Genomic DNA, 14922 nt, shown 5'->3' on the forward strand with positions numbered 1-14922 from the left:
AATAGCCTAACAACGAATAGCAAAGAAAGCCTGTCCATGCTAATTCCATGTATCACCCTCTTCTATAGGTTAATATTATAAACAACACAACTCCAGTGATAGCAGAACAGACTGCATACCTTCACTGAATTGTCCCATTCAGTCCAACACTGGAACATACAAATTAGGAGCAAAGTCAAAGTGCTGGAATAACTCAGCGGGTCAGGCAGCATCCCTGAAGAACATGAATAAGTGATGTTTCAGGTCAGGACCCTTCTTCAGACTGATCAGCACTGTCACTTTTTTTGTAAACCAGCATCTGCAGTTCCTTATTTCTGAATTAGAAGCAAGAATAGCCAATGTCAAGTGGTCTATTGTAATACGAGCAAGAACGGTGAAATACAGGCGCAACGTAAATCTTGCTTGTAATCGACTCAGCCAACATGCAAAAACATAAATTACACATAAATTTCAAAACAGAAGAAATAAAAAACTGTGCACAAAAGCCAAGACATTAGTATGCCTCACACCTCCTCTGCTCAAGGCAAGATCACAGCTGATCTGACCGTAACCTCAACTTTACATTCTCATCTACTTGTGGTCACTTTTCACCTCCTCTTAAAGTGAGATGGCATGAGGCATAATCGGTCAACGCAAACAATCACATCATTTGGAAGACTCAGCCAGCTAATCTAAATGTTTGTCTAAGTTGCCTGCTTGCTTCGTACAATTACAATTTCAAATTCACTGCACCTCGAATTCCTGGAAATTCAAATCATGGATGAAGGAGTTTCAATCACGAGGACTGCACATGGAACTAGGTTAAACTAGATCTCTGAAATCACAGCAGGTTCTGACAGCCCAATACTGATCTGAAATGACACACCACACATCGTAAATATGATTCCACATCTCCTTTGGCTATTAAGCATTTTGAAAGATACACATTTCTCATGTAAAATACAAAAGGTAAGTGTACAAGGTGTCCTTGTTTGTATTACCAATTAGTGTACCATAATATTGGCATAACCATTAATGCCACATTAAAACCGAAGCAATTCACCAAGCTCGAGTGGCTGCTGGGTGGGACAGTGGAGCAGTGCCAGAGACCTGGGTTCAATCCTGACTACGGGTGCTGTCAGTATGGAGTTTGTACGTTCTCTCTGTGATTGTGTGGGTTTTGTCCAGGTGCTCCAGTTCCTTCTACAACCCAAAGACATGCAGGTTTGTAGGTTAATTGGCCTTTGTAAATCATTCTTAGTGTTTAGGATAGAACCAGTCTGAACAGGTGATTGGTCAGAGTGGACTGTTGTGTTCCACTGTCTGTATGAATTGTTATCACCCATCCCCCAGGCAACAATGGACCATTGTGGGCTCCAAGTGTCCTTGATTATCGTTGCTTTTTGCATATCTTCCATTCATTTGTCCTAACAACCGTCTATATCTCTCGTTCCCCTTTTCCCCGACTCTCAGTCTGAAGAAGGGTCTCGATCCGAAACGTCATTTTTTAATAACAGAGGTGTTGCCTAACCCCCTGCATTACTCCAGCTTTTTGTGTCTGTTCCCAGTTGCAGCACATGAGCGTAGCATACAAAAGTCTTCAATTAACAGCATGGACACAGTGGGCCAAAAGGCCTGTTTTAGTCCTGTACGTCTCCATGACACATCACAGCATTGGACCATCAGAGCACCACACATTGTGGGTGTTATTGGAATCATGTTGTAATTTACAAAACGTATTTAACTTCTACAGAAAGATGATTGCATTCTGGTGAGAATTAAATGCATTCTCTGGGCCTTTTCCTTCCCTCAAGAGAAAAAAATACACCAAACCTGCAAAGTTTCTTGTGAGGCTTCTGCACGAGAAAAAATTAGAATGTACAAAATACTAACGACAAAACAACCCAATGTTATCGAGCCTGATATTATTGCATGTTAAGAGTATTGCATGTTTACTGTAGTAGATTATGTTTCAATGCAGAATTCAACAAATATTAGGTGACCAAAATACAGTGTATGTGCTGGGTGTGTGGGTCATGGCCACGAAGGTGATAACATCATGCTCGTGACCAAATGCTTATCTTGTCATTCGTATTTTAGTACATTCTCATTTTTTTCTCTTTCACAAACCTGACAAGTGACCTCTCTGGTTTGGCGTTTTATATATCTCTGCTTGAGTGAAGGCACAGAGGATGCATTCATTTCTCATCAGATTGCAATCGTCATTCTGTAGAAGTTAAATACATTTTGCAATCTATGTTAACAAAATCTATGATTTTTGTTTTGACTTTATTGTTGAAGATAATAACTACTTCGCAGGAAAAATTACCATAACGCTGCGTGACATGTTTTAAAAAGCAAGTTAAAAGTGTAGAGCTATCAATACGTATAAGATTATTAAGGGGTTGGACACGTTAGAGGCAGGAAACATGTTCCCAATGTTGGGGGAGTCCAGAACCAGGAGCCACAGTTTAAGAATAAGGGGTAGGCCATTTAGAACTGAGATGAGGAAAAACTTTTTTAGTCAGAGAGTTGTGAATCTGTGGAATTCTCTGCCTCAGAGGGCAGTGGAGGCCAATTCTCTGAATACATTCAAGAGAGCTAGATAGAGCTCTTAAGGATAGCGGAGTCAGGGGGTATGGGGAGAAAGCAGGAACGGGGTACTGATTGAGAATGATCAGCCATGATCACATTGAATGGCAGTGCTGGCTCGAAGGGCCGAATGGCCTACTCCTGCACCTATTGTCTATTGTCTTAATAGACATAACTCTTACAATAATTACTCACTTTGTGGTGGCTACAGCAAACTGGTTGACAGGAGAGCAGTTTCAAAGCACAGACAACCCTAGTAAATGTCTGATAGCCCAGCACGCTCAGGACTTTGCAGGGAATGGAGGGGCATGGATCACATGCAGGTACAGTGCATTCAAAAAGTATTCAAACCTCTTCACATTTTCCACATTTTGTTACGTTACAGCATTATTTTAAACAGGATTAAATTCTTTTTTTTTATCATCAATTTACACACAATACCCCATAATAAAAAAGCAAAAAAACTGAACAATTGGGATTTCTGAACAGTAGGATTGTGTTTTATCAGACATTTTATCCACTATTGTTGGAGCAGAATGCTACCCCCAAGACCAGTAGTCCTGTCTCTCAAAAACGACCTTGCCTTGCATCAGGGATAGTGTACTTTTGACTATGCAATGAGTGAACGTTTAATGTTTTATGTATACATCACAAGACACAGGAGCAGAATTAGGCCAGTTGGCCCATCAAGTCAGCACCACCATTTGATCATGTCCGATCTATTTTTCCCTCTCAATCCCACTCTCCTGCCTTCTCTCGGTAATGCTTAACACCCTTATTAATCAATAACCTATCAATCTTTGCTTTAAAAGTACCCAATGATGACCTCCGCAGTCATCTGTAGCAATGAATTCCAGAGATTCACCACCCACTGGCTAAAGAAATTCCTCCACATCTCCATCCTAAAGGTACGTCCTTTTATTCTGAGGCTGTGCCCTCTGCTCTTACATTCTCCCACAACAAGAAACATCCTCTTCACATCTACTCTATCGAGGCCTTTCAATATTTCGTAGGTTTCAATGAGATCCCCTATCATTCTTCTACACTCTAGCGAGTACATGCCCAGAGCTATCAAACACTCATCATATGTTAACCCAATCGTCCCCGGGATCATTCTCATAAAACTCTTCCGGATCCTCTTCAACACTAGCTTTTCACAGATATGGGGCCCAAAACTGCTCATAATAGTCCAAAGGAGATCTGACCAGTGCCTTATAAAGCCTCAGCATTGCATCCTTTCTGTTCTCTTCTAGTCATCTCGAAATGAATGCTAACATTGCATTTGCCTTCCTTACTACCAAATCGACCTACAAATTAACCTTTTTGGAATCCTACACCAGCATTCCCAAGTCTCTTTGCACCTCAGATCTCTGCCTAACTTCTGCTAGTACGTGGCTGGTGTCTCTCAGTAGTTGTGTGTTATCCTGACTATTCCTTTGGAAGCAAAAACTACTCTGATGAAGACACTATAAATGCAATATAGCTTTGCAGGAGCCATTGCTCCAACCCAGCCCTCCCAACCATGCCCAGATCAACATCAACAGATCTTTATTGGCTTCACTCAGTACGCAAAGACGAAGGAACTTTGCTCCTTCAGCCTCACTTTCATTGCTTGCATATCGCTGTACATTGTTGGCTTCTCATTTCACTGGAGCTTCCAAAATGTACAACAATGGTTCAATGACATGAGATGAGTCCAAGCCATTTTTTTTCTGGCATTTATACCAATTTAACTTTGGCACAGAAAACAGCATTGTGTAAATTCAATTATAGGTGACACCTGTGTTACAGGAGTGGGGAGGGGTTGCAGTCTTTGAAAAAGGGATGCATCACTATTTTCCGTAGCGCAAAGTGCAAAGCTGCACATGCGACATGAGTTGAAGAAAAATATTTATGTTAATTTATTTACCATATACACAAAAAACTCCATAATTTGTGAAAAAAATTTTAGGGTGAATTTCTGTAACCTGAACAGTATGTAACTATTGGTGCACGAGTCTTCAATTTGCATTGCACAGCAAGTACATTTTTATAACCCCCAATTGTTCCAAAGTAATGTGAAGAAATAAACACTTAAATTGATATTTTCATAATTATACACATCTTTTAATAATTTTATGCAGATTGGCATTTACTGCAGATTCCATTAAGGGCGAGTACATGGAGAGAGATTTTTAATTTAAGTTCCCAGCTTCTTTTTACACTCGCAACTGCCAAGTGATACATCAGCTAATTATCTATGGTTAAAGTATTAGCAATCACTCGTTACAGAATGTTAAAGTTGCCTAATGTTTCATTTTTACTTAAAGTCACACAGCAGCAAAATATTTCAACACCTTAGGTTTTGTATTTTCAATGTGCTAAAACTGTTCTCCACAGGAACAACCACAACCGCAAACACACCAGATAATTTTAGGTGACAAAGTCTGAATAAGTACCCCGACCTGAAATGTCACCTATCCATGTTCTCCAGGGATGCTGCCTGGCGTGCTGAGTTACTCCAGCATTTTGTGTCTTTTTTGTAAGCCAGCATCCGCAGTTCCTTAGATAGACACAAAATGCTGTGTTGACGAGGATGATTCCTCACACCACAAGAAGGGTCCCAAACTGAAACATCACCTATCCATGTTCTCCAGAGATGCTGCCTGACCCGCAAGTTAATCCAGCACTTTGTGCCTTTTCTGTAAACCAGCATCTGCAGTTCTTTGTTTCTACAGATAACTTTAATGCCTACTACACACAAGGAAGTTTTTCACAACCACAACCCGTGATAGTTAATGAGGAAATCTCCTTCAATACAAGAATGAATCACTCTCCATCTTCAACAAACAAAACATAACACCAAAGTCATTACAACAAATTTCCACCTCATACATTCTTTTGTGAAGAGGCAGCCACACATAATAAAATAGCTTGGTATTTTATTATTTACAGACATGCTTTGGACAAGATTTTAAAAAGGTAATGACATTTTCTTTGGTTACAAACTATCAAACTCCAAGCTGCCAGCAGTCAGACCAAACAAATGTCAATGGTGTTGGCTTTCCCCAAATTAGAATACCATGTGGTCTTACCCAGAACAATAAACCTCAGCTCTGCACTACCTAGTGTAAAGACTAGCATCCACAAAGACTCATTATCCATTTCCAATCATTCTGCTGGAATCTCTGCGGATGCCTTTTGTGGCATCACTGGGGCAGTAAGTAAAGGAAATAATATTAAATAAATAACTAGTGTTCAAATGTAGAGGCATGCAAATTTCAGTTTTGGTATTACTACGGGCTATCCCCAGGTTAATAAACATCGGACTTAAGGACATCCTCTACATACAAACAAGCTCACATAATATTATTAAATCAATAAGTCTGATGCACGTACATACATGTGTTAATTCCTATGAGTGACAGAACACACTCTCTCTCTCTCTCTATTATTCTATATCAGTGCTTTTGATACCATTCATTACAATACAGTGGAGGTATGGCAACTAAAACAATTGACTGTGTATTTTTCATCTTGTGAACAGAATCGACTTATGGAACCCTCCAGTCTTTACTCAAGACACTGCCTGCAATGATATTTCTCAATTGCATGGACCTCCATTGTCACAGTTTGGACCCCTCCTCGAACTCTGGATTTCTAGCAGGTCACCCCTTAAGTCTTCCCCTTTGCTGATTAATGTAAGATTCTCAATTAATTCCAGATCTTTCAGTCTACCTCGTTGCAGATCACATGCTTTTTATAAATATGCACATTCTCTGCAGCTAAAGCACGATATTCTGCACTGTTTATTTTCTCTTTTGCACTAGTAGATATGTTCATATACGGTACGATTTGCTGAGATCACACGCAAAACAAAGTTGATCACTGTATCTCGGTACACATGACAATGATAACCCAATACATATACTGCTCAAGTGTTAAATTTGTAAATTTTTCATATGTTTTTTTTTTAACCCTTCCTATAGCGATCAAATATTTATGGTATACCTGGACCAACTAATGTCAAGTAAGACATAATGTCAATGCTTTTGATTTGTATGTCTCAACAAATGAACACTAGTGCTTTGTTTCCACCAGTTAGTTTTAGGATTAGTGCCCTCAGAATGACTTGCTACATTTAGTGATTTGTGACTCTATACCATTGGATACCATTACATCTTTAGTCCCTATTTTTTAAGGCATCCCTGCCCCTATCCCCCTCCACTTATTTATACAGCCGGAGCATAGAAATGGGCTTTACAACCCACCAGGTCCATACCAATATTTTTGCCCATCCCTACTAATCCCATTTGCCCATCTAGATACGAGTCTGTATCTTTCTCTGTCTTACCCATTTAAATCGCCTTCTAAATGTCTCTGAAACCGAGTAATCGCATATGATTCCACCACCTCCTCTGGCAGTGCACTCCACATCTCATCTACACTCTGCATGGAACAAAAAAAAAACGCACTTCTCAGGTCCCCTATAAGAACATTACTTCTATGTTATCCTATTTTCATATCCACTCCCTACACATTAGAGACATTTTTTCCACCCAAGAGGCAAATTGGGACAGTCTTTGAGATGTGGGAGGAAACCAGAAACCTGCAGGTAACACACACAGTCACAGGGAGATCTTGCAAACTCCACACAGACAGCACTCAAGGAAAGGGTTGACACGGGTCTCTGACGCTACCAGCTGCACCACTGTGCCATCACTGGTCAATATGCCCATCCTCTATCAAGCCTGTACTGACAGCTTTTCATATTATATTTCTGGTTCATCATTAGGGGTCATATAGCCCCTAACTGGACAGTGCACATGTCCACACAAAGTCTGATTAACCTACACACCCTCACGACTTTGGGATGCTAGAGGAAACCAGAGCACCTGAAGGAAACCCACGCCGTCACAGGGAGAACATGCAAACTCCACACACACAGCGTTCAAGGTCAGGATTGAACCTGGGTTGCAGGTGCTTTGAAGCAGCAGCTCTACCAGCTGCTCCATTTTACCGCCCGTTTAATTTAGGATAAACTTCCTCACAAATTTTTCTTTCCAGGCAAGAGCCATCAAAATCAAGAACAGTTTAAATGCAAAGTCAGATACAATGGCACCTCGTACTTTGGTACAGTTAATCAGATACTTTAAAATACCACTTCCACACAACCCCCCCCCCCCCCCCCCCTATAAAAATAAACAGTGACTAGCACCTTTCTGCTTGGACCCGAGCAGCTGGAACAGGATTGGCTCTATGCTAAACAAACCTGCGAACAAGAGAAGAAATCTTACCCTCCAACCAGAACAAGTTGTAATACCGCATCCCAGAGATGAGGGAAGGGTCTGCAACCATCCTGTCTGTCCTTGGTCTCACCTGACCTCAGTGGCAGGCATCACCAAATCAATTCTGCCTTTGTCAACGTGGATGGATAAAACACATTTACATTCCTGAGTCAATGCACAACATGATTTCCACCAATATGCAAATCAATAAATACCATACAGAGATATCCTTAAGTAAACTAACCCAAGACAATTTTTAGAGTCATAGAGTGATACAGTGTGGAAATAGGCCCTTCAGCCGAACTTGCCCACACTGGCCAACATGTCCCAGCTACACTAGTCCCACCTGCCTGCACATGGTCCATATCCCTCCTAACCTGTCTTATCCATGTACCTGTCTAACTGTTTCTTAAACATTGGGATAGTCCCAGCCTCAACTACCTCCTCTGGCAGCTTGTTCCATACACCCCACCAACTTTTGTGTGAAAAAGTTACCCCTCAGATTCCTGTTAATAATTTTTTCCCACTTCATCTTGAACCTGTGTCCTCTGGTCCTCGATTTCCCTCTGGGCAAGAGATTCTGTGCATCTACCCGATCTATTCCTCTCATGATTTTATACGCCTCTATAAGATCATCCCTCATCCTCCTGCGCTCCAAGGAATAGAGACCCAGCCTACTCAGTCTCTCCCGATAGCTCACACCCTCTAGTCCTGGCAACATCCTCGTAAATCTTTTCTGAACCCTTTCAAGCTTGACAAAATCTTTCCTATAACATGATGCCCAGAACTGAACACAATATTCTAAATGCAGTCTCACCAACGTCTTATCCAACTGTAACTTGACCTCCCAACTTCTTTACTCTTTTTTACTGCCAATTAAAACACCATCGTTTTCCCAGTTCTGACCAAGAGTGTCCCATTTGACACTTTAAACGTTTCCCTTTCGACAGATGCCGCCTTCCAGCATTTTTACTTTTAAAAAAAACATATTTCCAGCCCCTGGAATTAGATTTTCAAAACTCAACTTCACCAGGTATTTGACATTTTCAATGTTCGCTTACAAAGCTGCACACCTTAAAACATGCCAACACTTCACTTCCAAGAAATAGGACAAACATCTAAACATGAAACTGATACCTTGATAATCTTCCTCACCCCACCCACCCCAGGCTTTTAAAACTTTTTGTTTGCCGGAGTGAACTTTTCCTCTGCAGAGGCAGTCGTGTGGTGCAGAGCAGGTACAAGCTTTGCTTTGAGGAAGGTACATTGGGCAACATCCACAACAGTAGGTGGAATCACTGCAAAGCATTACCCGGCCCACTTTTTCTTTCTCTCTTTCTCTCTCTCTCGCTCTCTCACTTACAAAACAAAGTTAGTTTAGCGCTGGGAAAGCAGAGGCGAAGCGGCCGGAGCAAGCAAAACAAAAGGGGGGGGGGGGGGAGGCGGCGATGCGGGACCAGGGGGGGGGGGGGGGGGCAAGCCGGTCGCTTACTTACTTTGGGCAATTCCCGCAGTTGGTTGGCATCGAGCAGCAGCTCTTCCAGGCTGCGGCTGTAGCGATAGATCTCGTCGGGGACGGCGAGGAGCGAGCAATGCCGCTTGTCCACCACCTCGACGTGCCGGTTGCACCGCCAGAGAGGGATGCAGTTGAACATGGTCCCGGATCCAGGGGGAGGTGGGCTCGGGGTAATGCAGGGCACTGGGCTGCTCGGATGGATGGATGGATGGATGGATGGATGGAGGAGCGCTGCTCTCAGGCAACACAGTCCGCCCGCCTCCCGCAACACAACAAGCAAGGAGGGCGGAGAGCAAAGTGAAATAACACACACATTAATCTCCACATAAATAAGTCGAGTTAAAAGCCACGGGCTCGCTTTGCTTTGCTTTGCTTTGCTTTGCACGTCTCCCTCCTGTTGCTCTGGGTGAGATGAATTTTTGCACTGCGCTTTGCCTTCCTTCTTTCCACTTTACATGATCTCCTCCGCTCTTTTAATTTGTGTTTTGTTGCCGTCTCCTCCACAGTTTCCTCCGCCTTCTAGTTCCTGAACCGGAACATACACTCCCTCTTTCCAGCTGACGTCAACATTCCCGGAGGCCAGCCTGTGCCTGTGTGTGTGTGTGCGTGTGTGTGCGGGGAGATTTGGAAATAAAACCGAGGCGAGCCTGTGTTTCTGATCGCCTTAGTGCACGCCTCCCACTACAGCGCTTGCTTCTTCTCCTTCACATGGTGACCAGGCTAGCTAAAAGTTGGAGACCATTGCATTATTTGCAGGTGCAGCGAGCAATTCAGGAGAAGAACCGCGTGTTTGGTCTTTAACAGCATAAGAAAATAACTGCAGATGCTGGTACAAATCGATTTATTCACAAAATGCTGGAGTAACTCAGCAGGTCAGGCAGCATCCCAGGAGAGAAGGAATGGGTGACGTTTCGAGTCGAGACCCTTCTTCGGACCCTTCTGGTCGACACCCTTCTCCTGAAGAAGGGTCTCGATCCGAAATGTAGAAACATATAATTTTTTTACTAGAAACATATAAAAATTCAGATGATTGGACAGGGTAAATACAGGAAAAATGTACTCGATGTTGGGGGAGTCCAGAACCAGGGGTCACAGTTTAAGAATTTAGGCCATTTAGAACTGAGATGAGGAAAAACGTTTTCACCCAGAGTTGTGAATCTGTGGAATTCTCTGCCACTGAAGGCAGTGGAAAAAATTCAATGGATGTTTTCAAGAGAGAGTTAGATTTAGCTCTTAGGGCTAAAGGAATCAAGGGATATAGGGAAAAAGAAGGAACGGGGTACTGATTGTGGATGATCAGCCATGGTCATGTTGAATGGCGGTGCTGACTCGAAGGGCCGAATGGCCTACTCCTACACCTGTTTTCTATGTTTCCATGTTTCTATTTCTCGACTGGCAGTAAAATTTAAAAAACCCTCAAAAGTTGACAATCTCATATAAAAACAGAAAACACTGGAAACATTCCTCTGGTCAAGGCATTGGCTGTGGAGAGAAAAACGGGCAATATTTGAGTCCATTGAGAGGTAACTTCCTCTTTGCACAAGTGCTGAGTATTCCTAAATTTGGTGAAACGGAACTGTAGATGATGGAATAACTCAACAGGTCAGACAGCATCTCTGGAGGACATGGATAGGTGACGTTTGGGGTAGGACCCTTCTTCAGACTCAATTTTCTCCAAACTACGATTGGCAGAGTGTTCTCTTGGGAATAGTTGGGGAGAGTTCAGAACCATTGGGCAGAATCTCGGGATAATAGCTATGGATCTGAGAGGAAAAGCTTTTCTGAACAAGGGTTCCAACCCTAAACACCGACCTCTTCCTCCACAGATACTGCTTGACCCGCTGAATTCCCGCAGTTTGTTTTTGTTTTGCGCCAGATTCCAGCTCCTGCAGTCTCTTGCGTCTTCATTGTAGGAATTCTTTAAAATGAGCCAACGCGGTGAGATCGATAATTTTGTTTTTACACGGGCTTTGCGAATCTGATCCTGGTCGATCTCAATGAACAACGGAACAAGATCAAGCTGGCAGGTCACATTCCACTTCTGTCTATACCCCGCGTAATTTGACTCTACAGCGTCTAGGTGAAGTTTTAGCAGTAGGCGTACACAACACTTGAACAACTGCACAATTATATTTTCCAAAATCTCTACACAACGAGTAGTAAAACAAAACTGCGCCGTAAAAGCAACTGCATGCAACAGAGCGTGCGACGAGATAGTGTAATATCCATTCCATGCATTTTTTAATGAAAACATGAAATGTTTTCTATCCAAGGATAAGAAATTTTGGAAGTACGACCGCCTGCATATTATCCATATTCCTCCATTCCCTGCATATCCATGTGCCTATCTAAAAGCCCCTTAAATGCTGTTATCATATCTGCTTCCAATTTGTGGACCCAAACAGTCTCTGTAGGCACAAGGAGCTGCAGATGCTGGTTTAAGTGCTGGATTAACTCAGTGGGTCAGGCAGTATCTCTGGAGAACATGGATTGCTGACGTTTCGGGTTTAGACCATGGTTTCGAACCCTTTTTAAGAAAATCAACGTTGCTTTGTCCGTGCTTATTCCACGCAGTTTGCCAATCCTCCTTTTTGTTTTAAGTTGTTACTGACTTGATTTCTAATTAACAACCTGTACAAGTACAGATCTGTGTGCGTATGTGTTTGTGATGAATTCTCAATTATATTAAAAGTGGGCGATGTTGTGGGACACCTTTGCCATTGTCTGCTTGTTACTGTGAACAAGTATACACTGGAATTTAGAAGGACGAGGGGGGATCTTATTGAAACATATAAGATAATTAGGGGATTGGACACGTTAGAGGCAGGAAACATGTTCCCAATGTTGGGGGAGTCCAGAACAAGGGGCCACAGTTTAAGAATAAGGGGTAGGCCATTTAGAACGGAGATGAGGAAGAACTTTTTCAGTCAGAGAGTGGTGAAGGTGTGGAATTCTCTGCCTCAGAAGGCAGTGGAGGCCAGTTCGTTGGATGCTTTCAAGAGAGAGCTGGATAGAGCTCTTAAGGATAGCGGAGTGAGGGGGTATGGGGAGAAGGCAGGAACGGGGTACTGATTGAGAGTGATCAGCCATGATCGCATTGAATGGCGGTGCTGGCTCGAAGGGCTGAATGGCCTACTCCTGCACCTATTGTCTATAAGAGTTTCAGAATATGCTGTGTAAGAAGGAATTGCAGGTGTTAATTTACTCCGAAGATAGGCACAAAATGCTGCAGTAACTCAGCGGGAAAGGCAATATATAGAAAAGGAATTGGTGACGTTTCTGGTCGAGACCGTTCCTCAGATATCAGGGTCACCCCGTCCTTTTCTCCAGAGATGCTGCCTGACCCGTTCAGAATATGCTGGGCCACCTCGCCAATCTCGAGTGAGTGCTCCCGTCTCCTTGGCCAAAGTTAACGTTTGCCACAGTTATCACTCTCTCTCTCTCTGCTTTGAGTAAATTCGTGATCATTTAAGTCATAAATTCTAACGTGGATTCCTCCAAAAGACAAAATGAATTGAAACCCCCCAGTTTGCAGCATTATAAAATTGGGAGGGAAAAAATTGGATTCAACGCCAGTTTAACGTCCTGGAGCCAGTAGGAGTCCGGGTTAGACCCTGCAACAAAAAAAAATAATGGACGGAATTGCAAGCTGTGTAGTTCCAGTTACACGCAAGGTCAGCCGCACAGCCACATGCCCCAACCGTGGGTCACATACGCACACTGGGGAGGTGCTTGCTTCTCTCGGGAGGGAGAAGGTGCGGCGCTGGGACATTTAGTTGCTAACTTGCACCTCCTAATGGACATTTGCGGAATATACAGTGACATTTTGGTAACCCGGCACCCTGCCGTCCGAAGAAGGGCTGAGATGCTGCCTGACTCACTGAGGCACTCATGCACTTGTCTTTTCCGTCTGAGGAAGGATGCCGACCACCCCAACTTCGCATGTTCATTCCCTCCACAGTTGAGGCAAGAAGTACAGAAGTTTGAAAACGCATACCTCCAGATCCAAGGGCAGCTGTTATCAGGCAACTGAACCTTCCTCTCACCAACTAGAGAGTGTCATGACCTCCCATCGACCTCATTGGAGTCCAAGGACTATCTTTAAACATTATCTTCACCTTTATTCGATCTTTATCAGGCAACTGAACCATCTTTTCAACAACTAGAGAGCGGTCCTGAGCTACTGTCCACGTCATCGGAGACCCTCAGACTATCTTTAATCGGATTTTACTAAATGTTATTCCCTTTATCATACACCTGTATTCTGCGGACGGCTTGGTTGTAATCATGTATCATCTTTCCGTTGACTGGTTAGCACGCAACAAAAATATTTTCACTGTATCTCGGTACACATGTCAATAAACTAAACTAATCTAAATGCTATACCTCTCAGACACCTCTCAGACACCTTCTCCTACTTATCCTTAGACCATGACCCCACCGACGAGCACCAGACCTTAATCATCAACACCATCACGGACCTCACCATTTCCGGTGCTCTCCCCTATAATGCCTCCAACCTTATCGTTCCCCAACCCCGCAAGGCCCGATTTTACCTCTACCTAAAATCCATAAACAGAACTGTCCTGGCAGACCTATTGTTTCTGCCTGTTCATGTCCCACCGAACTTATTTCCACCTACCTTGACTCCATCCTATCCCCCCTGGTCAAATCCCTCCCCACCTATGTCCAAGACACCTCACACGCTCTCCCTCTCCTCGATAACTTCCGGTTCCCAGGCCCCCACTCCCTCACCTTTACCATGGATGTCCAGTCACTCTACACCTCTACAAGGATCCCCCACAAGGATGGTCTTGAAGCCCTCCGTTTCTTCCTCGGCCGTAGAACCAGCCAATCCCCATCTACTAACACTCTCCTCCACCTAGCAGAGCTGGTTCTTACCCTTAACAACTTCTCCTTTGACTCCTCCCACTTCCTCCAAACCATCGAACAATCCCTGTTCCAGATGTACACCGGCTCCATCCCCGAATTCTACCTCCGCTACATTGACGACTGTATTGGTGCTACCTCATGTACCCATGCAGAACTCACTGACTTCATACATTTCACCACCAATTTCGATCCTGCTCTTAAATATACTTGGACTATCTCCAACATCTCCCTACCGTTTCTGGATCTCACCATCTCCATCACAGGAGACAGACTTGTGACTGACATCTACTACAAACCCACTGACTCCCACAGCTATCTGGACTACACTTCTTCCCACCCTGTCTCCTGCAAAAAGTCTATCCCCTACTCCCAATTCCTCTGTCTATGCCGCATCTGCGCCCGGGATGAGGTGCTTCACATTAGGGCATCAGAGATGTCCTCGTTCATCAGGAAACAGGGCTTCCCCTCTTCCATTATAGATGAGGCTCTCACTAGGGCCTCCTCTATATCCTGCAGCTCCGCCCTTACTCCCCCTCCCCCATTCGTAACAAGGACAGAATCCCCCTCGTTCTCACCTTCCACCCCATCAGCCAGCGTATTCAACAAATCATCCTCTAACATTTCCATCACCTCCAACGGGACCCCATTACTGGCCACATCTTCCCATCTCCTCCG

General features: G+C 43.6%; 1 protein-coding gene across 1 annotated transcript in view; it reads right to left on the reverse strand.

Annotated features, from left to right (window-relative positions):
* The window catches only part of lrrc1 (leucine rich repeat containing 1), a 111242-nt gene extending 101319 nt beyond the window's left edge, over positions 1-9923 (reverse strand). The window contains exon 1 of the mRNA XM_078400082.1: positions 9335-9923. Coding sequence (XP_078256208.1) covers positions 9335-9493 — 159 coding nt within the window. The 5' untranslated portion in view covers positions 9494-9923. The remainder of the gene's footprint in view (positions 1-9334) is intronic.
* Between the last annotated feature and the right edge of the window lie 4999 nt (positions 9924-14922).

The sequence above is a fragment of the Rhinoraja longicauda genome, chromosome 5, assembly GCF_053455715.1.
Source record: "Rhinoraja longicauda isolate Sanriku21f chromosome 5, sRhiLon1.1, whole genome shotgun sequence".
In the NCBI taxonomy this organism is placed as follows: domain Eukaryota; kingdom Metazoa; phylum Chordata; class Chondrichthyes; order Rajiformes; family Arhynchobatidae; genus Rhinoraja; species Rhinoraja longicauda.